The sequence below is a fragment of the Arctopsyche grandis genome, chromosome 11 (genome assembly GCF_051622035.1).
Source record: "Arctopsyche grandis isolate Sample6627 chromosome 11, ASM5162203v2, whole genome shotgun sequence".
NCBI classification, from domain to species: Eukaryota; Metazoa; Arthropoda; class Insecta; order Trichoptera; family Hydropsychidae; genus Arctopsyche; species Arctopsyche grandis.
In genome coordinates this window covers 14,132,910-14,159,654 of record NC_135365.1, presented here as the reverse complement: position 1 = coordinate 14,159,654, position 26,745 = coordinate 14,132,910, and the positions used below count along the sequence as shown (strand labels likewise).

General features: G+C 32.8%; 1 protein-coding gene across 1 annotated transcript in view; it reads right to left on the bottom strand.

Moving 5' to 3' along the window:
* Window positions 1-9,877: 9,877 nt before the first annotated feature.
* Window positions 9,878-26,745, bottom strand: part of Ggamma30A (guanine nucleotide-binding protein subunit gamma-e) — a 110,833-nt gene continuing 93,965 nt past the window's right edge. Inside the window, exon 2 of the mRNA XM_077440986.1 lies at window positions 9,878-11,446. Within this exon, the coding sequence (XP_077297112.1) occupies window positions 11,341-11,446 (106 nt within the window). The 3' untranslated portion in view covers window positions 9,878-11,340. The remainder of the gene's footprint in view (window positions 11,447-26,745) is intronic.

The window sequence follows — 26,745 nt, the reverse complement described above, 5'->3', positions numbered from 1 at the left end:
TGCCTTTAGCATACTAGATTTTGTACAAAATCCAACAATCTGTAAGAATTTCGTATTTTTTAAACGCTCAAATCTCATAAAAGAGAAGAAAGCAACTAAAATCATTATCATATTCGAATTCAATGGATCAAATTTTGTAAAGATTGATTAGTCTCCGCTCCGTAATTTCTTTTGTTGCTAATTGTTATTAAAAAAGGTTGGAAGTTGGATCTTTGTGAAGAAAATTCATGTGCTCATATTTCTAACAAGCTACATAATTGAATGGTTAACAAACCTTCTTAGGAGACACCAGCATATGACACATTTCGGTTAACTATTTATTAGAGAAAAATATATTCGATAAAACTATGGTACTTTGGTATTATAAATGTCATTGCTTTATCTAATTTCCGATTCATTTTTTCCACTTTTCACCAAAATTTTGATTTATGTAATTTTGATTGCAAATATTGATTTGATTGCAATATGAATGGGGAACCATCGAAGTGTTGTATTCAATTCGTGGGCGATGACCTGTCACAATTCGCCCAACGACAGAGCCGCAATAAACAGTTGCGAGAAAGACATAAGACAAACAACTATTTTTTAGAGTCAACTAGGGTGACATAAATTATGGCGTAATAGTAGTGCATATTATTAATTTATTGCAACATCTCACGTTACACGGGATACGTAATTTGTGTCTAAGTAGCCATGTTCAGTTTAACTACAGTGTTGTTTGCAGTCAATGTGCTATTTACGTGTGCCCTATTTAGCGAATGCTTACTTTATGATATGCGATTATGTATACGATTGGGCTTATATAGTCTTCACTTACAGTGTTACTGACTATGTATGGAAGTTTATTTTCGAGAAAAGTATTTGAGGACCTACATATAAATAATTTTTATGCATTTATGTAATATTGGTTAATATATCGTAAAAGGCTTAGTTTTATTGCTTGCCTCATATTATTAGTCACCGGACCCAGAAGGTGTCGCGTATTGTTCAAAGGTTGTAAATGCATTGTTAAAGTTTTGCCGAACCTTTTTTACAAAGGATTTACAACAATGGAATAATGGATAGCACTGTGACTATCCTCTACTTATTATGTTTAGAAAAATCAATACTTACTTTTCATAATGAGAGTGTGTAAGCCGATGACAAAGATTACCAATATATTAAATCAATAGAGAAATTATATTAATTTTAATTCATTTAATTTTGCTTTGAAATAAATGTAATGCTATAAACGTCTCTAGGCTCAAATTAATTTTGATTTAGGATACGACTTATATGTCCAGTCTCCAGGATGGAGCATTTAATTTTTATACATATGTATGTATAATAATATAAGCAGTAGGTATATTCTTGGTAGTCTGTGTGAAATTAAGCCAGTTTGTGGTTCACCTTTACTATGTAGGAAACCCGATAAAGTTCAATACTTACTAATTTGATTATTCAAGGTATACAAAATTATCGGTCTATCTAGGTTACAATAATCGTATCAGTGATTCTAGTTAACGAAGTTTTATTTTATATGCAATGTATATTAACATAAATATAAAAACGTTCTGCAATTTGCTTGATAGCATGCTAAAATAAATAAAAGAGTTCAATTCCAGGATTATGACAAAAATATTATTCCGTTGCTCAACGTTTCAGCTTCGAGGTCTGCTCCAAAACCTTGAAAATGCAGTACGTAAATGGAATGAAGTAATGAAAGTAGTTATTAATAATGTTTATAAAAAAGCGTGTTGCTTCATTTGATAATAAAGGATATTTAATTGATTTTTTCGATGTTCAAATATCGTTTATGATATAATGGACATGAATGTAGATACATACATACATATATGTACATATTTATGCTACGGTGAAATTATAATTACACTGACGATTCAGTGAATTCATGCCCGATTACGCATTTACTAGGTATATTTATATCGAAACTATGATTTTTGAATGGTGAGTGATAGTGTAATATATATTAATGTATGCATAAAAGTTTAAGTTTATTAATGGAATGCTTTACAATCCAATAATTAAATGATATCTCGTAGGCATAAAAATCAGGTATCAGATTACGATGATCTGAATGACGCTTTTTCTCCAATCTATTTTGACTTCAATTTTTAATTGTGACTATAATTACTTGAATTGAATAAAACAAAGATGAGTGGTATCATTGATGTCTTCTTTAATATCTGTCACTATTAAATTAATCATGCAAAACATTTATTCAAAAAATATAAAAACCGAAGTTTCCTTTGGATAATAAAACAAAAAATTCAACAATTTTCGACGATATGTCCCCGAAAGCTTTGCATCGCATTTAGCTTAGGTTTACACCTCTGATTTAATATGATAATTGTCAGCTTTAAATTTTGTAATATCACAAAAAAAAATCATTTAACATTTTAGCATTGAGAATTGAATTTGTAATTCTATTGTAAGATAGCATAACTCATAGGCACCGAAAGAAAATTCGGTTCGGAAAATTTTTATTGTGTCAAAAAAAAGAGTGATAATAATTAATTTATAAATAATAATAACTGTATTTGAACCGTACATAGTATTTGAATTTTGTCGATGAATTCGTCACCGCTTGGCCGATGGGAATTTGCAGGCTTTGCTTACATCATTTACCATTTCGGGTCTTTTAAAGTAGCTGGGCCCCAGGAATTTGTATTATCTCCCCCCCCCCTTTCATTGGCCCTGGCCGTACTAACTACCCGACTTAAGAATATTATAATTTCACCGACCCGTGGCGTGCCGTAGAAATCTCCCTGTTTTTATCACACAGACACTCACATAAGTGTGCGCCGGCAGGATACAATGGTACTCGGTATGACGTCACTGTCACTGAAAATTTCACTGTAACATTGAAACATTGAAAATAAATTGCTACGATTACTGGATGATAGTGAAAATTATTGAGCTTATTCTCAATTCGTCCGCAGGTGTTATCACCCTTTGAACGATAGCCAAATCGCATACGGTTACGGAGATAAACTATCGAGTTTTCATCGCCTTGAGAAGTAAAAACTGACTGGCGCCATTGCTTATTTACATGTGTAATAATGTGTATGGAATCGCATTCTGTATCCGCGTCTGCCATATTTTTTCCTCGCATGTAATTTTTTTTATTTATTTGCAGGTAGGTATTACACCGCATTGTCAAGGTTCGAATTCCTGGTCGAGGTTAAATTTCAAGTCGAAAAAGCGCGCTTAGGAATTTCCAATCGGGAAAATGGTATGCGTGCGGAAGTGCATCGTGAGCGGGATGCATTGCGGTGCAACACGTAGTGCAGTTGTTATGTCGAGCCGGTCGTGCAGGTACCGTTGGACCGGGCGCCCGAAATCTACCTGTCCAGTTGACCGGCCGTGCACTCGTCGTTGCCTTGCCACTACCTTAACATACCAGAAGTGGCAAACCATTATAATCTGAAATTTTTTGGGAAATCAGAGCGAAGAAAACTAGCGGTATATTTGCGTGGAAAACTTAGACGATGAAAAATATAAGTAGAAAGAGAGAGTCATAAGCAGAGAGCGGACGTACTTTGCGCAGTTCATTGTTCATCGTACGTTGTGTATTGTTCATTTTATGGTGAACCTTTTTTTTATCTATAGCTTTTTTAGTTGTCCATGCAACAATGAACGGCGCAAAGTACGTCCGCTCTCTAGTCATAAGTAAAGGGCGGATAGGAAGCGTGCTTTTTCCAGGAATCAGGGCGTTTTGGGTCTATTTACAAAGCTAGAGTGCAAAAAAAAACGGTTCTTCATAAAATTGGACAAAGCACAGGGAACAATTAACAATGAACGGCACGCTTCCGGTCCGATCTCTAGTCATAAGTAGACTGCGGATGACCATTAGGATAATATGCTTTTGGGGCGTTATGGCTATTGTAAACTGTAATGCAGAAAATTCATTTTTTGTTCTCTTGTATTCAGCATTGTTGGAACGTGTATTGGTATTTGCCATTGCCCTAATGACAACTGTCAAATGATAATCGTGTAGTTCCACTTTCAGTGACACGACGTCGTGTCGCTCAATAAATCTCCATTCGCTCAGGTAGACGATTGAAAAATTCATGACCGTATTTGGTTTCTTACTGTTCACTTAATCCTTTTAATGCTGAACAACGCTAGTCAGCATTTTGCCGACAACTCCATGGGTCTGAAGAACGCCGATTTGCGTTGTACACTGTGCATGTATAAAATAAACAAGAATGCATTAAAAAAAAATGCATTAAATATGGGTCGTGTAATCATTGTCAATGTTTATAAAGACTGGTTGACACCGGAATTTATGAATTTATAACCACCGGAATTTCTAAATTGAAATTCCTAACTGCTGAGAATATTAGATTGTGGCTTGGCATTTAGATTGTGAGCATTACATTTTAACAACAATGAAGAAGATGGAACTGGTTTTGGAAAAATACATTCATTAATAGACTTATTTGGTTTATTTTATATTGTTGCAAGATATATTAGAGTCTAAACACACTTTATAAAACTCGAAATCCTCGGCGATAGTTATCTATTGTTTTTATTCCTGATTTTTATTGGATTTCTAAATAGTTCTAGTTGGAAATGTTGGGGAAATTTTCAGCATGGCGGGTTTTCAACAAAAAGGACGTCAGCACTCAAAGTGCTAATATATTAGCATTTTCCCAATATATTTCACGCGATCGATTTTTATTAATTTTAAGAGAATTACATTTTAACAATAATGAAGAAGTTGGAACTAGTTTTGGAAAACATTCATTACTAGACTTATTTTGTTTGTTTTATATTATTGCGAGATATATTAGATAGCTAAGCACATCTTTACGAAACTTGAATTCCCCAGCGGTAGAGATGTAGGGTTTGTTTGGGTTAACTACACTTTTTATACCTGCATTCTATTGGATTTCTAAATAATTCTAATTGGAAATATGAAATGACTTCAGTACTTAAAGGTTTAATAATGTTTGGATTTTCCGATCCATTTGGTCGTTTGTGGAAAATTAGTCTTCTACTTGGATTTTTATTTAGGTGATTGAAATGTTTCGATAATAAATGGTGTGTTTTTAGAACTGTTGATTGTCGACCGCTGACTGCAGTGAACAACATCGTTAAAATACGATTAAGTAAATGTGTGTCAAGTCATTCTATCCGCTTAGTGTTGTCGTCTCTTTCTCTCGAGTGAATGGCGCATATGACTGTCTCACTCTCGGTCACTGGTTTACTGGGACAGTTCGTGCGAGTCGCCTCAATTATTATCTTCACCACTGTTTATAGCCAAAGGCCAGTTTATACTGATTTTTTAATACATTTTTGATGCAAGCATTGTCTTAGAAGTGTTATATTTAATATTATAAGTGACAATGCTTGCATCAAGTTTGTATGTGATTAGAATTTGTTGACAGATTGATTAAAAGGCGAATTTTGTTCGATTAGTAAGCATAGATTTCTGTATGGAAATAAGTGATTCAATACATGTTTATTTAAGTTTAAATATTTTACGACTGTAAATGTATTTTTAAAATTACAAAGGATTTTTGTTTTCATGTATTATAGTTTAGTAAATTTTTATATTTATAGATGTCAGTACTAAAAATATATTTAATATTGACAAAATAATAGTATTTTATAAAATAATTTACCATCTGTGAATTTCATCAAAAATTTTAATTTCATAAACATTTTTTACAAAATTTACACAGATGTCACTATAATTTTAACAGATGTTTTCTAAATTATTGGATTTACACAGATGTCGTCTAAATTATTGGATTGGTTGTAAATTTTGCTGAATTTAAAATATACTTATGTATATATATATTGTTTAATATTGCCTCCGATATAATATGTAATTAATCAAATTTAAATTAAACTGCTAATGAGTATATCACAAAAATAACTATTATTACTATATGTAACTATCTTTTTATTACTTGAGCCATTATATTTATTTGATAAAAATAAAAGACAAAAGGGATTTTTATTTATTTATTCAATCATTTTGTATTCAATAACATACATATTTGTTGATCTTAAATAATACGAAATAGGTACACTATCAATAAGAATTATTAATTTAGTTTTTCATAACATGGGTAAAATGTTACATGCTAATGTTAAAAAAAATGTACTTAACAAACTATTGTGATATATCCATCGTCGAGTGTGTGTCTGTGTGTATATATGTTGGTGAGTGAGTGTGTGTGTGTTTCTGTGTAACTTTTCTCTGGTTTTTAGCTTGGAAAACGATCACCGAAGTGAGGTTAGGGACGCTGACTCACGCACGCACGCTCACGCACACTCACGCCTCGAGCAGCTACGTATGATCGGCAAAAAGGCTTACTGTTTCAACTGAATACATCTAAACTTCATGACAGCTACGAGTTAAATTTAATTTTAAACCTTTCCGCCCCCACTTTGGCTCAAAACAAACAAACGAGAGTGAATTCCGAAAAGCGAAATTAATTCAAGGAGAATGTGAGCTATTTCAAAAACTCTAAAACAAATACTACTAACGCATAAATAAATAATTCATATTTAAACATTTTAACAAAAATAACACATAAAAGATGTGTGTACATCGATTGTTCTAAAATGTACAACATTAAAGTACATATACTGACCTTTAAGGAAGATTCAATGCGATAAATTACCATGCGGCCACGTTTTTTATTTAAACATATTTCCATGTATTGTACTTTGTTTATTAATTTTTATATTTTGCTGTTAAAATTTCAATATTTTATTAAGAAAAGCGATTATATATTTAAATACGTTAAATTATCAACGACCTTCTTTATAATAAAGAAGGTAAAATTTTTGATCTCTTCCATATATATAATATATATTTCATTTCTAAAATCTATAAATCTATATTTGTATATATATATATATATATATATATATATATATATATATATATATATATATATATATTTATATATATATATATGTATTGAAAATTTACGGCAGCTTTCTATTTAAAAATTTCTAGTTTTTTTTAATCATTTTTTTATTTAATTAAATTTATTTAATAATAATAAAATGTCCGTTTTTTTCACTTAGGTAAGAGACAAAGTCAAGTAGAAATGATGAAGCTTTCATGCGTTATTTTAATATAAATATTTCGCAAAACTTAATTGGGTAATAAGAATTTATGTTATGTTGTTGCAATGACTTTTTTCCTCCATTTAAATTTTCCGTATAGATCTAGCATGGCAAGCGCGAGATTATTTATATAACATTTTTCATATATATAATTTAAGAAATATTTTTTAAAGATCTCTAGCGATAATCTAAGGTTATCATTTTTTTAAAGAGGAAAAATTTTAGATGTATTTTATTTAACGATTTAAAGAGATAGACAACATTTCAAATTTTGGGGTCGAAAGAGAGTTTGGGTGGAAGAGTTCGTATGCACGATGAAATTATATACCCCAATCGAGATAAAGATTATTAGTTTAAAATATGTTTTTAAGACAGAACGTATCCTGCTGTTTTATTAATGATTATTTTTAGTTATGGATTTATTTATCATTTATCATTTAAGCGAAACCCTTCTAAAGGACGCAGCTAAACTAACGATACTAATTTCTCGCACTGCACTTTTTTGTTTCGTTAACACTTTCCTGACCGTTCGGCGTACGTGTATGACGCTCGTGTGCGTCGTTGGCGATACACGTCGCAGGGAGTAAGTTGTCGAAAAGGAGAATGGATTGCATAGGTTAAAGTGGGTTTTAAAATATTCGTTTTTATTTTTGGTATTGGCGCAGAACGAGCAAATATAATAGGAAAGATTTTATTTAAATTTAAATTTTCTATTAGAGAATTGCAAAAAGTCTATATAAGGCTATGACTACAATAGTATTTAAAAATTTATTTAAACATTTAAAATTGATTATTATTTGAAGTATATATGCGTGAACAATTACAGGTTTTAGGCAAATGTGTGATCCATATATAATTATATGTATATATTTAGTATTTTTCAATAAAATCAAATAAAATAATAATGATAATAAAGTAATATTTATATCGACGCTAAATATTGTCCTCACTTTTAGACAGTAAAATCTCTTTAATAAGCTAATAAGAAAGATACTCTTTTTTTGATGCAGGGAAAAAGTTTTGATTTTTTTTTTAATTAAATTTTTATTAATTTATTTATTTCAAAATTGATAGACTTATGTTAAGTTATGATTTGCAATAACCGTTGTTCTTTTTATTTATCTTTTAATTCATCTATTTAATTACATTTTGATATTAAACGATCACTTTTTATTAATAATTGCGTAAAAATATGTCCTCCGATGTGCAGTCGCATCGCTGTCGATAGATGATGGTGATGATGATGATAATGTCGGTCTGTCTGAGTGATGATCGATGATGACGATTGACGGTCTGTTTGCGCACGCACCGCGCGCGCTATTATGTGAGTGCGCAAACAAAGCTTTTTTAAATAATAATTAATCAAATCGAGAGCGGCGCACACACCAGAGTAGTGTTAACTATTTTTTTTTATTAATTAAACTTACATTTTTTTAATCCTGATTATTTTAGAATATATTTTACTTTTCGTACGAATCGGACCAATCGGTTCTGAATGCGGCCTCTCAGTGCGAACTGTGTTCGTTCAATTTTTATTTATTTCAATAGAATACTTTAATAAAAATGGAAGCGTTCGAAATTAAAATTCAAATGACGATGAAAAAAAGCGCTACTTAATTAATGTTATTCCATCGAGTCGATTCGCGCAGACGAGCGGTCGATTGCAACATTTATAATGCAAAGCCGACTATCGCAAATACACGCAGGATTTGTTGTTAAATGGAAGTTCTCTGACGATGCATTTGTGATGGGCTTTGACATATTTTAACTTTTTTCAAGTCGATTTTAATCAGTTTAAGTGAATTTCCGCTGCAACGGCGTATGCTGATACGCCGACGCAAACGCCTGGTCGTCGACGAGAATCGACTCTCCAAATAAAGGTAAAATTAATAGTTTTAAAATTACATCTATATATTATTTTAAATCGGAGATTTATTTTTAATACATACATATATGCATTTATATTAATCGCAAAGTTTATCATTTAATATTTTATTATTATTATTTTTTATTTTATTATAAAGCGAACGCGATTCACGCGATGCTCCCCGCGTCGCCCATTTATTTTATTTCATTTACATTTTATGTATTAGCTTTATTCTTTTAAGTTTATTTTAAAATGGAATATTTTAAAAATATCCACCTAATCAATTATTTATGCGTATTTTAATTTTTTTTTATTAATTATGATTTATTTTTAACACTACACTTTTAAATGCAGTTAATGTTAAGTTTAATTTAATTATACGGTATTAATTTAACGGCTCGCATCGAACGTTATCGCATTGAAGTTTTCATAGTAATCGATGTACTCAATTTAAAAATAAATCTATAATAAAAACGATAATTAATAAAAACAATTAATACAGTAAGACCGTACAATGACTAGATTACAATCAAATTATAAATTTTATTATAGATATTGTATATGTATAGTATAATAGTGCACAAGATGAACTAAAAAAAATAAAAAAATAAAACAGGCAGTATTTGAAGTATAATGTTTGTCAAAATTATAGGTAAGCATAAGTGAATTGTCATAGCAACACTTCTTTAATGTAAAAGAAAATTATTTAATACGATGTTTTATCCATTTTGAGTTGAATATGTTTTTATCATTATTTTTTTTTAATATTACTATTATATATTATATAAATAATAAACGATGATAAAAAATTCATATATGAAATGAGCACTATATGTATAATATGTTTAGTCTAAAATCTACACGCTATTTATATTTTAAAATGTACAATTGTTTTATGTGTTTTTTTTTTTTGGAATATTTTCCAAAATACTACGCAAGAGATTAATATCTCCAATTCTTTATTTTATATTATATACTTTTTTGAATATCTTGGAATGCATACAAGTAGAAGAAGTGATCGAGTTTATTCAAATGACATGGACATGTCACACACACATACATACATACATACATACTTTTAAAATAAGAAAACAAGAAAAATCTGCCAATTTACACTGAAAATTTTTCCGCATTACGTTGTTGTGCAACCCAGTTTCGCGATTTAAACTGGCTTAACCGATTTGGCAAGCCCACTTTTCATCCAACGTGCCAAATATTGTGCATGTCAAATAAGGGTTGACACAAAGGGCGATTTTCTTAATGACATTTATACACGAAATATTAAACAAAAAACATATCAATCGTACATAAACGTGTCAAGTACTTTTATATTAAGAATGTTTTATTTTTGATACGAATTTAAAATGCATCATTATTATTTTGATTTCGAACATTTTACAGTAATTGTATATATGTATATACTCGATTTTTTTTTAATTTAATTTTCGATGTGAAAGTTTAGTTGCATTGCTTACTGGCAAGAAATTGCGCACGGATTTTGCTATTACATACATATGTATAAATATAATACGCCATTTTTAATTAAAATATTTAAACACGCATGTATGTATGTATAATTGTATACATGTGATTTTACTTACAGATTTTTTTATGTTAGTTGTATGTATGTTATTTTAAAAACTCACGTTTTGGGGGCGTGTTTGACCCACATAGTTATGTATGCGAGGAAGGAAATGCAGCGTGCACAATAGAGAGGATTTCGTATTGTGTTATATCACACACATCGTATATAATAAACACACATATACATATATATGTGCATATATATATATACATATTAAAGTGCACTTTTATAACAAAAGCGACCATACATTGAATAAATCAAACAAAACTAAACAAACAGAAAAACATTAATCGCATTCGGTCTCGTAAGCATCGCATACACATTCTCAAATACATAATTATTTAACATTCGATACAAAATTTTTTTTCTTCTTTCTTAAGATCAGACGCAAGAGGAAACTGTGGTGTTTTTTATTTAATTATTTCTGATTTTTTAAATTTAATTTCGTTACATTTGGGTATTATAATATGTTCGTAATAGATTTATTTTCGTTTGGTTTTATTTTCGTACATTAATTATAATCACACTTTCAGACATCTTTCCATCAAGTATCTTCATTGTCTGCATCCTTTTGAAATAAAAACGGTGTTTTGGGAAGCGCTGGTCTCGACGTCTTGTGATAAGTCTCGCCTGGGTGTGTGGGTGTGTGTGCATATTAAAATATTTTTTTCTGGAAAAGTGTTGACTGCGATCTCTCTGATGTATGTTTTTTCTCTTTTCTTTCTTGATTTTCGATTGGTAACGTTCGTCTCTGCATCCTCCCGCCTCGTCCCTAAGAAATTTGTTGTCCTTACATGATGACACACTTCCCCTTCTCCGCCCATGGATTGCTCTTCTTGTCTGGGGCGTGGATGAGGGGGTCGTTCTTCTCGTTTTCCTCCACGTACTCTCGCATCCTGGAACAGAATTGAAGTGCGTCAATCAATAAACGCTCTCTAGGTGTGGCAAAAACTTGGAAATTCAATGAAAAACTGTGTGTATGTGTGCAAAAGCGATTTTTCTATAGTGTCGCCCGGGGACTATTACTGTCACGGCAAGAGTTTTCCCGGACTGATTTTATTGTTGGAAAATGTTAAGGTCCTCAAATATACGAGGTATCACAAACACGGCCTTTTTGCAGTATTTTATAGAAATCTAAAAACATCTTTAGACGGCTTACGCTTTGTAAGACACGAATTATGGCATTGATGTGTGTCCTGATACTATATAGCAAGCTATAATCTTGACAACAAGAAAAATATGTAAAAAATGGTTCGAGGAATAATATGTAAGTATAATACGTATTAAGGATTATATCTGGAGATTTCTAGAAGCACATTGTTCGGTATTTTCATTTATTTTAGCAGTCTCAATTTTTGGAAACGATCTCAAATTTTCAAGACTGAAGATTTCTTGATTATAAATCACCGTTATAATTCTACACAATTGTAATTGTAATATTAACAGTAATATTGAAACAATACATGCTTTAATTCAATATTGAAAATTTATCATAGTTAATAAAAACATTGCATTTATTTTTTGAAAGCTTTTGATAAGTGAAACTGCCACTTTTTGATTCAGCAAGTTTCTATAAAAGTTCATTTTGTTATAATTTAAAAAAAATCGAAAATCTCTGAAATCCCAATCAACCAAGGAAATCCAATAATCACAAGAAACCAGGATTTAATATTTATTTATAACCATAATAATTTATTTTGTATATAATAATATTATATTAGGTGTGCGATAGAAACAGAAATTTCCACCGCACGCCACTGATATGTATGTAAAAAAGCATGTTTTCATCAGAATAAATTAAGATGACTGAGTTAAATACATATGTATACATATATGTAGGTAGGAATATCTCATTTTTTTTTTTTGACTCAAATAATCTTATCCAAGGTTTAAGGTTCGTTTATACCAGAACAGTTTAAGCCGGCAACTAAACTTAAACAGCAATAGGAAAAATATTCTTTAGTAAATTATGTATATGGACACATTCATATGTTTCGTAATGTATATGTGACGTATTCGAAACAGCAGAAACCGACACGATCTATTCATATTACATACATATGTTCTATTGATATATTATTCACACATGTCACCGAAACGTATCAAGCAGAACCAGTAGAAATATTCACGCATGACGTGACGTCACAGTGGCGAGTGCACCCGTACAAATGAAAGTTCTGCCGTATGCATATGAATATTTTCGGAAATTTCATATTGTGACAACATTGACTAGCAATATAATGTATACATACGGAAGCCGATTTTTCCCTTGCATTCGTATACCATGAATATAACTAGTCTTTTCCGTGCAATGTTGACGTGCAGGGCTGGATAATATGTATAAACGGACCTTTATTCGTACATAAATACAATCTTTAAAACTTATAAGTTATGCATGTTATGTTGGTATTATTGTGCATGTTATGTTGGTATTATCATTTAAAATTGAAAATCATTGAATTCTTAATTGGTGTGTTATAAATATCATGTTGCCTTGTTGTGCTTGACTTGTTGAAAGTTGGGACCTTAGTTTACGGAGAAAATATAATTTCGTGAATGGCAATTAGATTTTCTATAACGATTTCTGTGGGACTTCCGTTATTGTTTCGCACAGTAAAAATAAATTGGCTTTAATTTTCTCTTGTGTAGTAATTGGAATTCTTACGTAAAAATCGTAACATCCCCGTCCCATTTAGCGGTGAATTGGTACATAAAGGAAATTAGGTCCGAACTTGGGTCGGCTTTCACAATTTCCACGGCGAATAAAAACAGTAAGATTGCTTCGCTCGGTTCAGTTTCGAAGATAAATCGGAGGTTTGATGATACAGTTATTTGTCAGGCTTTCCGGAAAAAATCAATCCCTAAACGCCAGGGTTCGGGTACAATACTAATACAGTAATCCGCAAAGTTTTCGCTCATTAAAGTCTCGAAATGGGGGGGGGGGTTCAAAGTGGAAACCGCAGCAATATTTTAAAATATAACATTGTCGTATCCGGTATAATCGTCTCGCTTTTCGTATAATGAAGACACATTTAACACTGCGGAATATTTCACTTTTAATAGTCTCGATGTGAAGTCGTAATAGCAATTAAAACTTTTGACCTTCTCATATTTAAAAGATTTCCGTGCTAAAGCCAAGAACGAATTCCGAACATTTTACTGTCTATTGTATCCCGCCCGGCTTAATTACGCAAGAAATTAATTAAAAATTCTATTTATTGACTTAATTAGTACTCTAACTTTTAAATATGTATAAAAGTAATATACAATGAAATTATTTTTAACAATGTAAATCATTCGTGGACTAGCATCAATTTGCAGATGATATGATATTTTATTTTTTATTTTACATGTGAGTAGTGGTAGTGATAGCTAACTGTTCGTCAACTAGACAAATTCGCGTATATTTATACACGGTATGTACTCTCAGCACAGAGATAATATTGGTTGATGGGTCGCGAGATCTCATTGATTGTTGTATACGGCTTGTTTATACGTTGAGGCCTTTTTGGCGCGAACGCGGGATCAGATGATCAGTGCTAGTAAATCAATGGTTGACGAGCACCAATCACCAATCTCTACGTTACAATATAATATTATCATATTACCATATTACTATTTATGTAAGGTCAGGTGGCACGTTCGATACAAATTATGTATAGTATTACATTTTCATACATATTATTAGGATATATTTTAGCCTTAGAATGCTAGGGTAATATATATGCAGGTTGTATAATATTTATATTGGGGTAAATACGTAAGTAGATATCGATAGGAAAGTCGAGTGTCGGTTTACTAATATTCACATGGATCCTATACGGAAGTTTTTAGTAGGAAAATATGAATGGGGGATCGGTTTGGGCACGTTTCCTCTAGTCAAATTTATTCAGATCGGTGTTCTAGGCGGTATGCGGTCGGCTAACCCTTGAACCGCGCCCGAAGGGTTGACTGGCGTATCTCGTCGACCCTTTCGACGCGGCTCGCCGACCACACGACAACCTATTCTCCCATCAAATTGAAATATATACCTCCATATGTACATTATTATCAATAGATTCGACCGAATTAAACGTCCATAGGATTCAACCCCCATCATTCCCAATTTGAAGATTTAAAAAAAAAAATTCTATTGTAGAAAATCACCAGTGTTTATGTTGTATATACATACATACATAATAAATATGTACATTTAGAGGTTATGGATACGATCGCTTCTTCGCTTTTGGCGAATTAATCGAATCTATACGGCCGGTCGAGCACGCGAAATAACCTTTTACGCGCGGTGCTTTCAAAAAGGGTTTACGCTGTTATGATTGACAGCAGTACTCACAAGCGGTATTTATAACCCCTCTTCTCGGTTGAAAAGCTGCCGAAAGGAAATTTAGCAAGAAGATCGGGAATTATCTGCCACGTCGGTGTTGCTATGCAATTTAAATTTGATTATAATTCGTATCTTAGACATGAAAAGATAAAAAAATCCTTAAAATTGGGCAAATTTGTATTATTTTACATATAACCAGCAGAATAGATCAATGGTTAGCGTGTTATGCTGTCAATTGAAAAAATGAATTTTTAATTGTTTTTCAAAAGGTCAGTTTTTCAATAGGAAAACTGAATTTTTAAGTTGACCAAACAAAAAAATGGATTTATTTCCGGTACCCCCATGTATATTACATATTTGTAACTAAAGAATCTTTAAATTTGACGATCGGAAATAATGTTTTGATTGTTTGTGTTTATATCAGAAGGGTACAGACAACTCGATACATATGTACATACATACATATATAAATAAATAATATATTATATTATACGTAGTTGGCAAAAAAAAATATGTTTGGTCATCACTGATGGATGGGTTTTTCATGAAGGTTGACTATTACGAATATCGTATCTGACATGTGAGTTTTTATTTTGATGATGGAATAACTCCTATTTTCTACAAATATATACATATGTTTCTATAATGGACTACCTTCATCTTAATACCTGACAGGTATGTTACTTTGAAAAAATATGCACAGTTAGAATAAAGTAATGAAAAATAAAATAAATTAGGCCGCAGAAGTGGATTTATATATGTATGTATGTATTTACTATAAGATTATTAAAAAGATCATACATTTTGGAGGTTATTCATTTTATTAACCAAACACTGGATGTTGTATGTATGCACATATGTACCTTTTATTTTAATATAACCAACAAACCCGTACTTTATGTATGTATGTATGTACATACATATGTATTGTACGTTAGAAGAGTTTTGTTATACGCGTCAATACTTCCCTTATATGCGGTTCGGCAAATTAATATTTTTCCCTCGCCCTGGCTTTGCCCCGTCGTAAAAAGCGGCTTTATTGCTAGTATGCCCACATATACACATATACCACCTTCATACATATGCATGTATGTATGTATGTATGTACGTACACGGCAGATTGTCAAAGACAATGGCGAACTTAGTCCTCGGCGTTAGATACGAACGAACGTCTCGTATTCGTACCCACGTATGTGCGTATATTTTTGTGGCGAAAAGTTATTTTCGCATGGAATACTCGCCCTTAACAACTTAGTTTTTATTGTGGACGAACGTATCGGACTTTTAACGGTGCCCGACTAGTTTATACTCTCTGCGTAACGATTCGTGTGTGGCGAATGTTGTTCTTGTGTTATATGTATTATAATTTTATAAAACGAGGACCATACTGCCATGCGCGGTGCGTGACTTTTTAAATAACTGCATCGTTAACTCGAATTATGATATTGATTAAAAAAATGCTGGGTACGCTTTGTCGTTTGCGATAAAACAGGTTGCCTTTTGTGCGCAAAAACTGAGGGAAAATTCCCCCTTTTCTCAGCACGTGTGCGTACACATGTACATATGTACTTTGGTTGTTGCTGAAAGTTTTACCGAAATTATGCAATTCTTCTAAGGTAAATATTTTATTCAAGCATTGGCACTTGGGCTCGAGAATTGTTGTAGTAGGTGATTCGGATTCGAAAGGGTACATTTTGAGTGGTTATTTTGATGTCTGCTGTAGGTAATAAAAAGCAACGTGGAATATTAATTTCAGTATGAAATTAGATTTAGACAATTATGAACAGAAAATATGCCATTTTTTTTTATTAAAAATTACAAACACAGAATCACATTAAAATTTTAATTTATAAATAAAGCAAACATTTCATTTGCTATTTGAAAAAAATATATTTATTAGGGTTGCGGAATAGCAGTCGGAGTCGTAAAAAATCAACCGACTCCGACTTCTTTTTATTATTATTTTCTTTAATTACGGTATATGTCAACTTGAGTCTTCATTGTTATTGAAGTAAATCCACTAATAAATTTAATAATTCCTTGATAAAAATCATGATTTTAAATTAAATTATAAATAAAATCGTTAAATTGCAGATATTTTGTGCCCAAAACCGATTGTTTCCTCTGTCTCATACTTCTTTATTCTCATTTTTCGCATTGATTTATTTGTGTTTGAAATTCATACACATTTATTAATACATATTTCATTACCAATAATTCAATAAATTGAGTTACATGTCAATTTTTCGGAGAGTCGATAAAATAAAGTCGATAAAATAAAGAGAGTCGATAAAATAAAGTCGAGAGTCAATAAAATAAAGTAGGATTCGAAGTCGCTAAATTTCGATCCAACTCCATAGCCCTGTAATTTATGAATTGAAAAATCATATAAAATTCAATTTTTTATATTTTAACAATTTATATAATGAAACAGTCTTATTGTATGAGTATTTAAAAAATTGTAATCAAGTTGTATCAAAGCACTGGCTAAATGAAAATTGCTCTCCACATTGCATTATCCTGATTCCAGAGAGAAAGCGACTGAAAATAAAGAAAGACACGATGTCATTGTGATTGGAGTCGATGTATTACGGCATGGAAGATGGATCTTGCAAAGTAGAGCAAGTGCTCTCTCTCCTACAATTTAACAAATGAACAAATAGATTATCCTTGGCGTGAAGGAAGATTTATAGCAATAAGAGTAAATGAAAACGACTTCCGAACAGTACCGTTTTCCAATAAGCAGAACGTGTTCTCTCAAATAGAATATGTCCGCAGCATTAATTGATTCCAAGCATCTGTCGTTAGAATTATATATTTTACTAGTGATACATACATATACATATATGTATACGTACATCGAGGTTGAATATCTACGAATACTTTCATGATTAATTTAATCATGTATCAAGTGGCTTAGATAAATTTCGTCAATTCTGTGCTTTCGTTTAAGACTTGCGATTTGCGTGTCGTAATTTCGCTTCATTGGATGACTGTAAGCTGTCACATTTTAAGGGTCATTTTCTCTGAAATTAACCTGACTTGCCCCTTTTTTGTACATCGGCCTAATTACGCTCCAACTGAATTTATGCGCTGACCTATTTCGCTCCACACCGACAGACGTGACTAATGGCTCATATCTCGTGCTTTAAACTCTTTACTTTACACAAAACACACACCCATGCATACGTGGCCATCCATACATATCACAAATTTGGTTTTACGACGTGTTTTTATATTGAAGCTATAAATTGTCAGAAATTTTGCCTTGAAAATGGTTAACACAGAATGTGACGTTTATTACGCGTATCTATGGTCTTTTTGCAAGACATATTTATCGCACGATCAAAATAAATATTGAACTCTGTATTCAAATAGTTTATCCTTTAATTGTTGTATTTAGATTACATATATGATACATACAGCACAATGTGTTTTATATGATATATACAACACAATTATATGCTAGAGAATACAAGGTATTGGAATTTATCAAAATAACCAGAACACATCAATTATTTACATTATTAAGGTCCTGATAATTTTCAAACACGTTTATAACCTAATTATAATCGTGTTCAAATTAGTAAGTACATAATAAAATCATTTGAATTTTAACTATTAAAAAAAAATATTGTTCGTGGACGTTCTATTTATGAAGGCCCATCCCCACTACACAGAACAGATGCGCACTCATTATTCGTGTGTATTGATCATAGATTCTGCGCATCTCTTTCACATAGTGTGGGTCAGTGGCGTAGCCAGGATTTTGTCAAGGGGGGGGTTTTGACAGGAAAAAAGGCAAGATAATTTATATTTAGTTAATATAAAATCACAACATATAAAAATAAAGTAAATACGTAATAAATATATGGTATGAAATTCAAATAAAATAAAAATAATGAATACTTTAAAAAAATACGAAATTCACAGATCCAATCTTCGCGTATTTATCTAATATTTTTTCTGCACTAACATTTATATCCCTATGAATATCTAATAAAGCAAGTCATAAGCAAACCACATTTCCAACTCTCCAGTTAGAATGCAAGGCCCACAAAATATATTTTGGTTGTAATTTTCCCCCTCTTATTTTTTATCTTATTTTTTAAAACACTTGATGGTTGAAAGCTTTTTCCATCAGGAAGCAAACATTGGAAATTTTCAAGTATATGTTTACGTCCTAAAAATCTGTCATGGATTCGGGATAAAAAAACTATCCAAAAATGGTACAAACGATCAATTGCGACAGGAGTGGGATATTTTGCCGCCGACTGCACTCCGCCAAGGGGGGGGTTCAGACCCCCTGAACCCCCCCCTTCGCTACGCCACTGGTGAGGGTAGGCCTTTGCAAATGAATTGATATATATTTATTTATTTATATATACATACTTGGGGGAGAAAACATGAAAAGAAAAAATAACGAAATAAAAGAAAATACAAAAAGAAATGAAGATATTGGAAAAGAAGAGTAAAAAAATCATTTAAGTTTAAGAAATACATCTAGCTTTTTATGAAAGCCAAATTTTATATTATATATGTACATACATATGTATGTGCATATATACATATGTACGCACTGTGGTCGTTTGCTGTTAGCGACTAGTATTAGGCCTTTATATTTTCATATATATGTACATACATACGTATTAGATACATACATTTTAATGATTCTGCAGCTACATACATTTATGCATTATTAAAATTGCAATAATACCAGGTTGACAAGATTCGAATAAGCCCAGATCAAGTCGCTCGGTCGATTCAATTGGAGGTTACTAGTAACGTGGCAATGCTCGAGTAATATCTGAGTAATGTACGAGTAACTTCCAAGTGTCAAAATTAGCGGATTCAGTCGGAGTGCACTCGCATCGTGTCAACCTGTATTCGTCTTGTAGTTACATAATTACTATTTGTCTCGGAACTCAGTACATAGTATGCAGTAGCTGTCTCTCGCTGAGTATTTGAATTGTGCTTAGAAGCTGTGCTCTCAGTGGAAGTCTCGTCGGAAACTCGTCGTGTCTTTGTGTGGACAGACGACCCTTAACATTCACCGCGTTGTAGGTACGTCTTTCTCCGAAAAGAAGTCATTAAATTGAAAGAGGCGCTTCGTGCCGACACTCAAAGGTCGGCACGAACATCTCAAATCGAAAGCACCTACTAGTGTCAGTGAACGGTTCCTAGAGAAAAGTGCCACAAATGCTCGTAAAGTCCGTAATCGAACAATCAACTTTTATTGCACAAAAACATCACAATATTCAACCTAGTGAAGGTTAAGAAACGACAGTGTTATATACACATACATGGACGTAGATTTTCTTAATGAATCCAACTCACATAAATAACATTTTGACGACCGCAACTTTATACATCTATTTTGTTATATATAAAATTTAATATAATACGTCCGAATACTGACTATAAACCGAAAGCACTACATCTTTTTATTCGAAATATTTACACTTCTTTCTCATACTAATTACATTAATTATTAATTAAATAGTTGCTAGGAAAATTCGCATGATATTATGTAAACACTATTGGTCGTCCATATCTAGAATTTGAGTCGTGTATTGAGACCCCTTTTCTGTTGAAGCATTTTTATCTATTATTATCTTTTTTATCGTTTCATTATTAACTATTTTATCTATTATATTACATTATGAATATTGAATCATTTTCAACATTAAATATTGATTTTTATCATAAAATCATCATCTCTATATTCATTCTATTGAGACATTAATTTTGTAGCAGGACATCGATTCTCCTCAAAATATTTAAATAAAAACGTCCGATGCAATAAAGGAAAATTTCTTGGATTAGATACATTTAGAGTTTCAATTTTATTTCAACATTTAACAATAACCTATACAATTGAGTACATCCCATATGTATAGTGAACATGTGTTAACCACTAGCCGTCACACGAATTCGTATGGATACTTTTTTTTACTTTACTTATTAGGAGATTGGATGAATTTGTAATGTGTGCACGATAAACACTTAACAAAATACATGACTTTGAAAATTCACACGATTTCGTATAATGGCCAGTCCACACGAATCTACCCTAAATAGGCCCTAAGTGCGCTTTATATTATGTACTACGAAGCGCGTTTTATATATTTTCTTTATATATCATAGTATATACTTTGCTTTATTCAGAGTGAAAATTTCAATCAAGCATTTCCTTGTTTAAATTAGACTTTGCTCTTTGGTTCATAGGCGCAATTAAAATATTCAGATGTTTTTTTTGGAGCGCAAGCGCTATAAATTTGAGAACAATCGTTCGGTCGTTTTCTTTTGCGTCTCTTCCTCAGGGGTTGGAAACCTTATATTTTTTTGTATAACCACTCGAGAGCGTAAGATGCTTTATGTGACCGTTTTATATGATAATTGCGCATTTCTCAAAATAGCGTATAGTAGAACGCGACACTATGCGAGCAAATTGGGAATTACCGTCTACTGAGAATAGAGGCTGCTTTGGCGTGTTAGAAGTGAAAAAGTGAAAGAAATAGCAACGTAATAATAGTTATCATACTAAGGTTGGCGACATACATAATAAACGAGACGCAATACACTAGAAAAGTATAAGAATATAAATTGCTTATAAAAAGGGGGGGTAAGGATAAAAAATATATGGAAAACTTTCTTTGAGTTCACAGAAGAACACACGCGTCCTTGTACGAATTTTCCTTTTCCATTTCCCTCTCGTTGTGTGGCCAATCTCTTGCCGAGACGAAGGGCCTGAAATTTGAGTAAGTTGCGCCATACATCAAGACTGAAACGTATGCGATTCGAACGAAACGGAAACTGCGCAGCACGCGTCGACAAACAAAATGAAAAATTATCAATACTACGCAGAAATAACATAAAAGAAACAAAAAAAAAAATCGTTTCCCCAAAGTGAATGTAATGCAGATTGATTTTTTTGGCATGCCAAAGCTCGCTTAAGTGGTAAAGAATTTGGTAAAATTTAAATTGTTAATGGCGGGCAGGGTGCATAAAATTTCCACAGACAACGCGAGTAATTACGGGCGAGTTGTGCGCTCTCGAAATTCAATTAAAACTCGTTCCATTCTTAAGTACACGTAAGTGGATCATTATTGATTTATTAAAATTTCCGGAAACGGGAGAAAGTGTCGGTAAATATGCATACATGGGAACGGTTCCAACAATAGAAAATTTAACAAAATACGGACGAATTTCATTATACAAATTTAGACATGTGTCAAAAATGACTCACTTTACAACCGGTTATTCAGACCCTACTATTTTAAATGCTTCAGAATATATAGGTACTAAAATGCATTGTAGTAAAAGTACATTAAAATTATTCTTACATTTTAGATAGTGCTTTATAATATGTTCAACAAACACATGTATGTACATATGTTACATAAATTTTTAACACTTCTTTATGTTCCATAATTTGTACGTGGCTTCAACGTAACAGCAGTAACTGTTACTGATCTATTCATATTATATAGCAGTACATGTCACCGAAATGTATCAATCAGAACCGGTTTTCTTTGACTAACATAGAAATATTCCCTTTACGTGAATATTTACTAACGAAAGTATTTCCAAGTATATATGAATATTTTCGGAAACGTCATATTGTGACAATGTTGACTCGACGATACGATGCAAGAAATATTCCGTCGAATTGTCGCGCTCTGTAATGTGGTGACCGGAAAGATGCACTCGAGATAGTTGCACTCTCGGGTCATCCAAACTTCCAAAGATGCTCAAGGAGAACTAAAGCAATAGAATTCCACAAAAATGCGTCAAGGGGTATTTGAATGTTATCCGAGGGTGCTACCTTTTTTTGTGGAGTTCTAATGCGTAAGTACTTTTTGAGGGCCTTTGAAAATTAGGACTTCTCAAAACTGCGCTGCTTTTCAGTGCAATTTAGTGCATCTTTCCGGGAACCCTGTGATAGGTATAGTAAGCCGATTTTGTCTTGAATTCGTCCAAAACAAGTATGAACGTCCCGAAAACGGGCGGTGCTGTATAATATGAGTAGACGTGTAGAGTCCCTGCAGTGTTGTGCCGAACGTTGTTGACGTGCAGTGCTGGATAATACAAACGGAACTTCAAGCGTTTCGTTTCACATCCGGTTTAGACTTATTCCTCAAAAATGTTGAAACTTGGTTACAAAATCAGGATGGAGTACTCAAAAATGAAATATTATATATGTATGCCGAAAGAAATTTGCAAATTATATATGAATGATATATAATATTATATTATATGTACATATATTTTCGTATGTATATATGTACATATGTAGGATTAAATGAGTCAGATATCCTTTACGTACGTATGTATGAGCATATGTATGAGCACTTTGTGGTAAGGTTTGTAAATAAGGCGAGCGACCTTGCGATCTTTCTACCCAGTCCGATGACTTATTACGATGCCGGCGACAAAAATTATCCGGTTTAATCTTACGCCGATCTGCGAACGTTGCCAATGGACCGAGTGGCGAACGTTATCTGGAAACGCAGAAGTTTTACGTGGTTGGAAACTTTGGCTGGAAACCTCGTCCCTGGCAACACATTGGCCGGGCTCTTAATCAACATTCGACTGGCTCGTCGGCTCACCCCAACCACCCCCTTTATTGTTTTCTATACATTATTCATGGGGTTTTGACGTGTATCAGTTTTGACAGTTCGTGCGCTTCGTCGGCGCCCACTAATATTTGATGTTTGGCGATATTTTCGTAGGCGGGTGAGAGCCGCCTTCGACTGTCGCCCGGTGACAGTTTCTGTGCACGACACTGGAAGCATTCTTCCACTCACGTGCTTTCCGAATGTGCTCTTTGTAAGGTAAATATTGCCCTTCTTCCATTTACGCGCCATCGAACGTGTCGTTTTTACCGAAACGTGTCTAAAAATGATTCAAATACTACCATTTCCAATATTGAAAAAGCATGTCTAAATATCGAAAAGAACTTTATGAAGCTATTTTTCTTAACTTATATCATATTTCAGATTTGATTTTTGACAAGATCTCAATGGGGCCATTAAAGGTTATCACAAATATAGTTCATAGATTATAAACAAGGAAGATCTTGGGCCAGTTTTTGCCACTAAGTGAGAAACGACACTCAAATAGTGATAAAAATATATCAAAAAATTATCCGGGATAAGAACAATATATTTAAGTATAGGATAAGTTATCTTTAGGTTGAATTATGTTTTATATTCACAAAATTCACAAATGATGTTATTCAAGGATAATATGTAACATCATTTGTGAATCGTTAAAAAATTGTGTTCTTGAAAAAGTTTTAGGAGGAAACTTTAATCACATCCTCATTAAGTTGAATATGAAATAAAATTTTATTCTATGAAAAGATAACGAAATCTTTAAGTTTTATACGCCAGTTTGGATTTTTATCTAATTTAAATAGGTTTTCGCTCGAAGTGCTGCTGTCGCGTCAGAGTTTTATTCGAAGCAGTAACGAAATCCCGGCTATTTCTTTCTGGAAAGGGATCCCGATGGCTTCTTTGTAATGGTTTTCTCTCTCGAATCTTGCGATTATCAGTCGGTGATGAAAGTGTGTAGCTCGTGAAAGCTCGCTTCATCTTAAGCCGCCAGAGCTTTAGAAACGAAGCTTTGCAGTTCACTGGAAAATATGAATATTCCACAGACGAAGCAGAAATGTGATGTCGACTATGCCATCATATACATATGTATTATATATTGATTTTGGAATATAAATAGTAGCAGTAAGTAATTCGACACAATTCATGATTGCACAATCTGATTTTTGCAGTTCGATACATTTTAATTAAGAGCCACGACATAATTTAGCGGTAGCGTATCAGAATATAAACTGAACTATTCACGGCTCAAATTATGAAAGCTTTTTATATATTTGAGCCGTTAAGCTTGGAGGGCATAAAATACTGATTTTGTAATTGGAGATTTTTTGTCACTAAAACGATAATCAATGAGACAATAGCACTATAACTCAGTAGTTTAATGCTTTCAACTTAGGGGTCATGGTTTCATTCCCTGACGCGGTATTGCTGCTCAGACCTTAGATATATGTATGTGACTCCAGGTCGATCGTTTTCTAGATCGAAACGGTTTTAAAAATTTGGTAACCTATCCCGTCTCTCCGTCTCTCGTAAATTAAAGTTTAAAGAATCTCATCATTTGTTGATAATTATATAAATATGCAATCCACTTTATAAAATTAAATAAAATGTATGTATGTATTTCTCTAAATATTAGTATTATCGAACTTCTCCGAATGATATGTAATTGGTCAGGAAAGCGCCTTGGATAAATCTGTTAGGCCTTCTCGTTACATTTGTACATATATAATTTATGTACACATCTATATACATACATACATATGTACATATGGGTCAGTTCCCTAAAATCTTTTAACTAAAATGAAAAAATATCAACAATTCAATTACAATAAATTGAAATCATTGTCCATAATTATATTGTTCACACGAATAAGCGAAGTTCAGAAACTGGAATCGGCTTTACCTGAGGTAGTGGTAGTGGATTGTATGGTATGGTTCGCCGCGTCGTTCACTTGAATGGACTCGCCGTCTCAATTCCATTCCCTTCGTGGTACTGGCGAATTGTTATGCATAGGCGTTAGATCGAAGATAATTTATTTTTAATTTACCCGTTAATCGCATTTATGGAATTTCCTTTAAGAATATTATGATTTATGTATATCAGACATCATTCTGAACTAAAAATATGGCAAGAGACTCAAAACGATTCCTTTGGAGCAAATCAGTGCGGAGTTCGAGTGAACAAATAACGAGGCCACGGAATGTTGCATTCTTAATCGATTGCTAGACAAATCATTCAGAACAAATGATATTTTGAAGACAAACAAAATGTTATTAAGAAAGGTAGGCTACTTAGGATATTTCATTTAGCACAAAAATCATTATAATCTAAATTCATTTACAGCTGAAAGCATTTATCTTACTACAGCTTTCTGGAATGAGTTGTAGGTTGCTTGTAGGTGCTCGAGTTGTCGGCTGCATGTACGTAAACACGCGACTGATTTCTGCTACACACACATGTAAATTTTTCCTACGCATTCATAAATGCAAAGAATAAATACCGATTTTAATTAATAAATAACTCAAGTTAAGGCAAACGAGCTCAAATAACAACAACAGTTACTGATGAATGTTTCAACTTTTTTTAGTTCGGGGAGTAATTTTAGACCGAACGTGAAACGAAGCACTTCAGTGTTTTTACATAAACGATTCTAGTGAAAAAATAAATTCCATAAATATTTCCGACTTTAAGTACACAGTGGCTCATATATTCAAATATAAGGGCCAAAATAGATGGGAAAATTTAGACGTTTGTTTCAGGCTCATTCTTCTAGCGTTTCTCAATATTTTTTCATTGGAAAAATCCTTAGAATTCTCACAGCGCGTGTTCCGGGTAAAATACGCAGTGCGCGCCCCGCGCAAAGAATGAAAGACACGATGTGTAGTTAAATCCGGAAATTTATCGGTCCCTTCAGTGTTTTTCATTCTCGGCGTAAATTCGCGCGAAATTTCCATTATTTTATCAACGGCGACGGAAAAGAACGACCCTCGTTCGATACGCACGAAATCACAACGTAATCCTCGCGCCCGGATCCGAACCGGATCGGATCCGGATCCGTGGCCCGCCCGGATAATCCCTCTCGGGAGAGGGTGTGAGGTGGAAAAAGACGTGCCCTCGCACCTCGACGAAGGCTCCAACTTCCTCTTCATTGGCGACGGAGGCTGTTGTTGACGATGTCTCCATCCGGATATCCGGAATGTATCGTGCCGCGTTGTCTTCGAAAATATTTGCCTTTGCGAGCTTGGCTCGGTT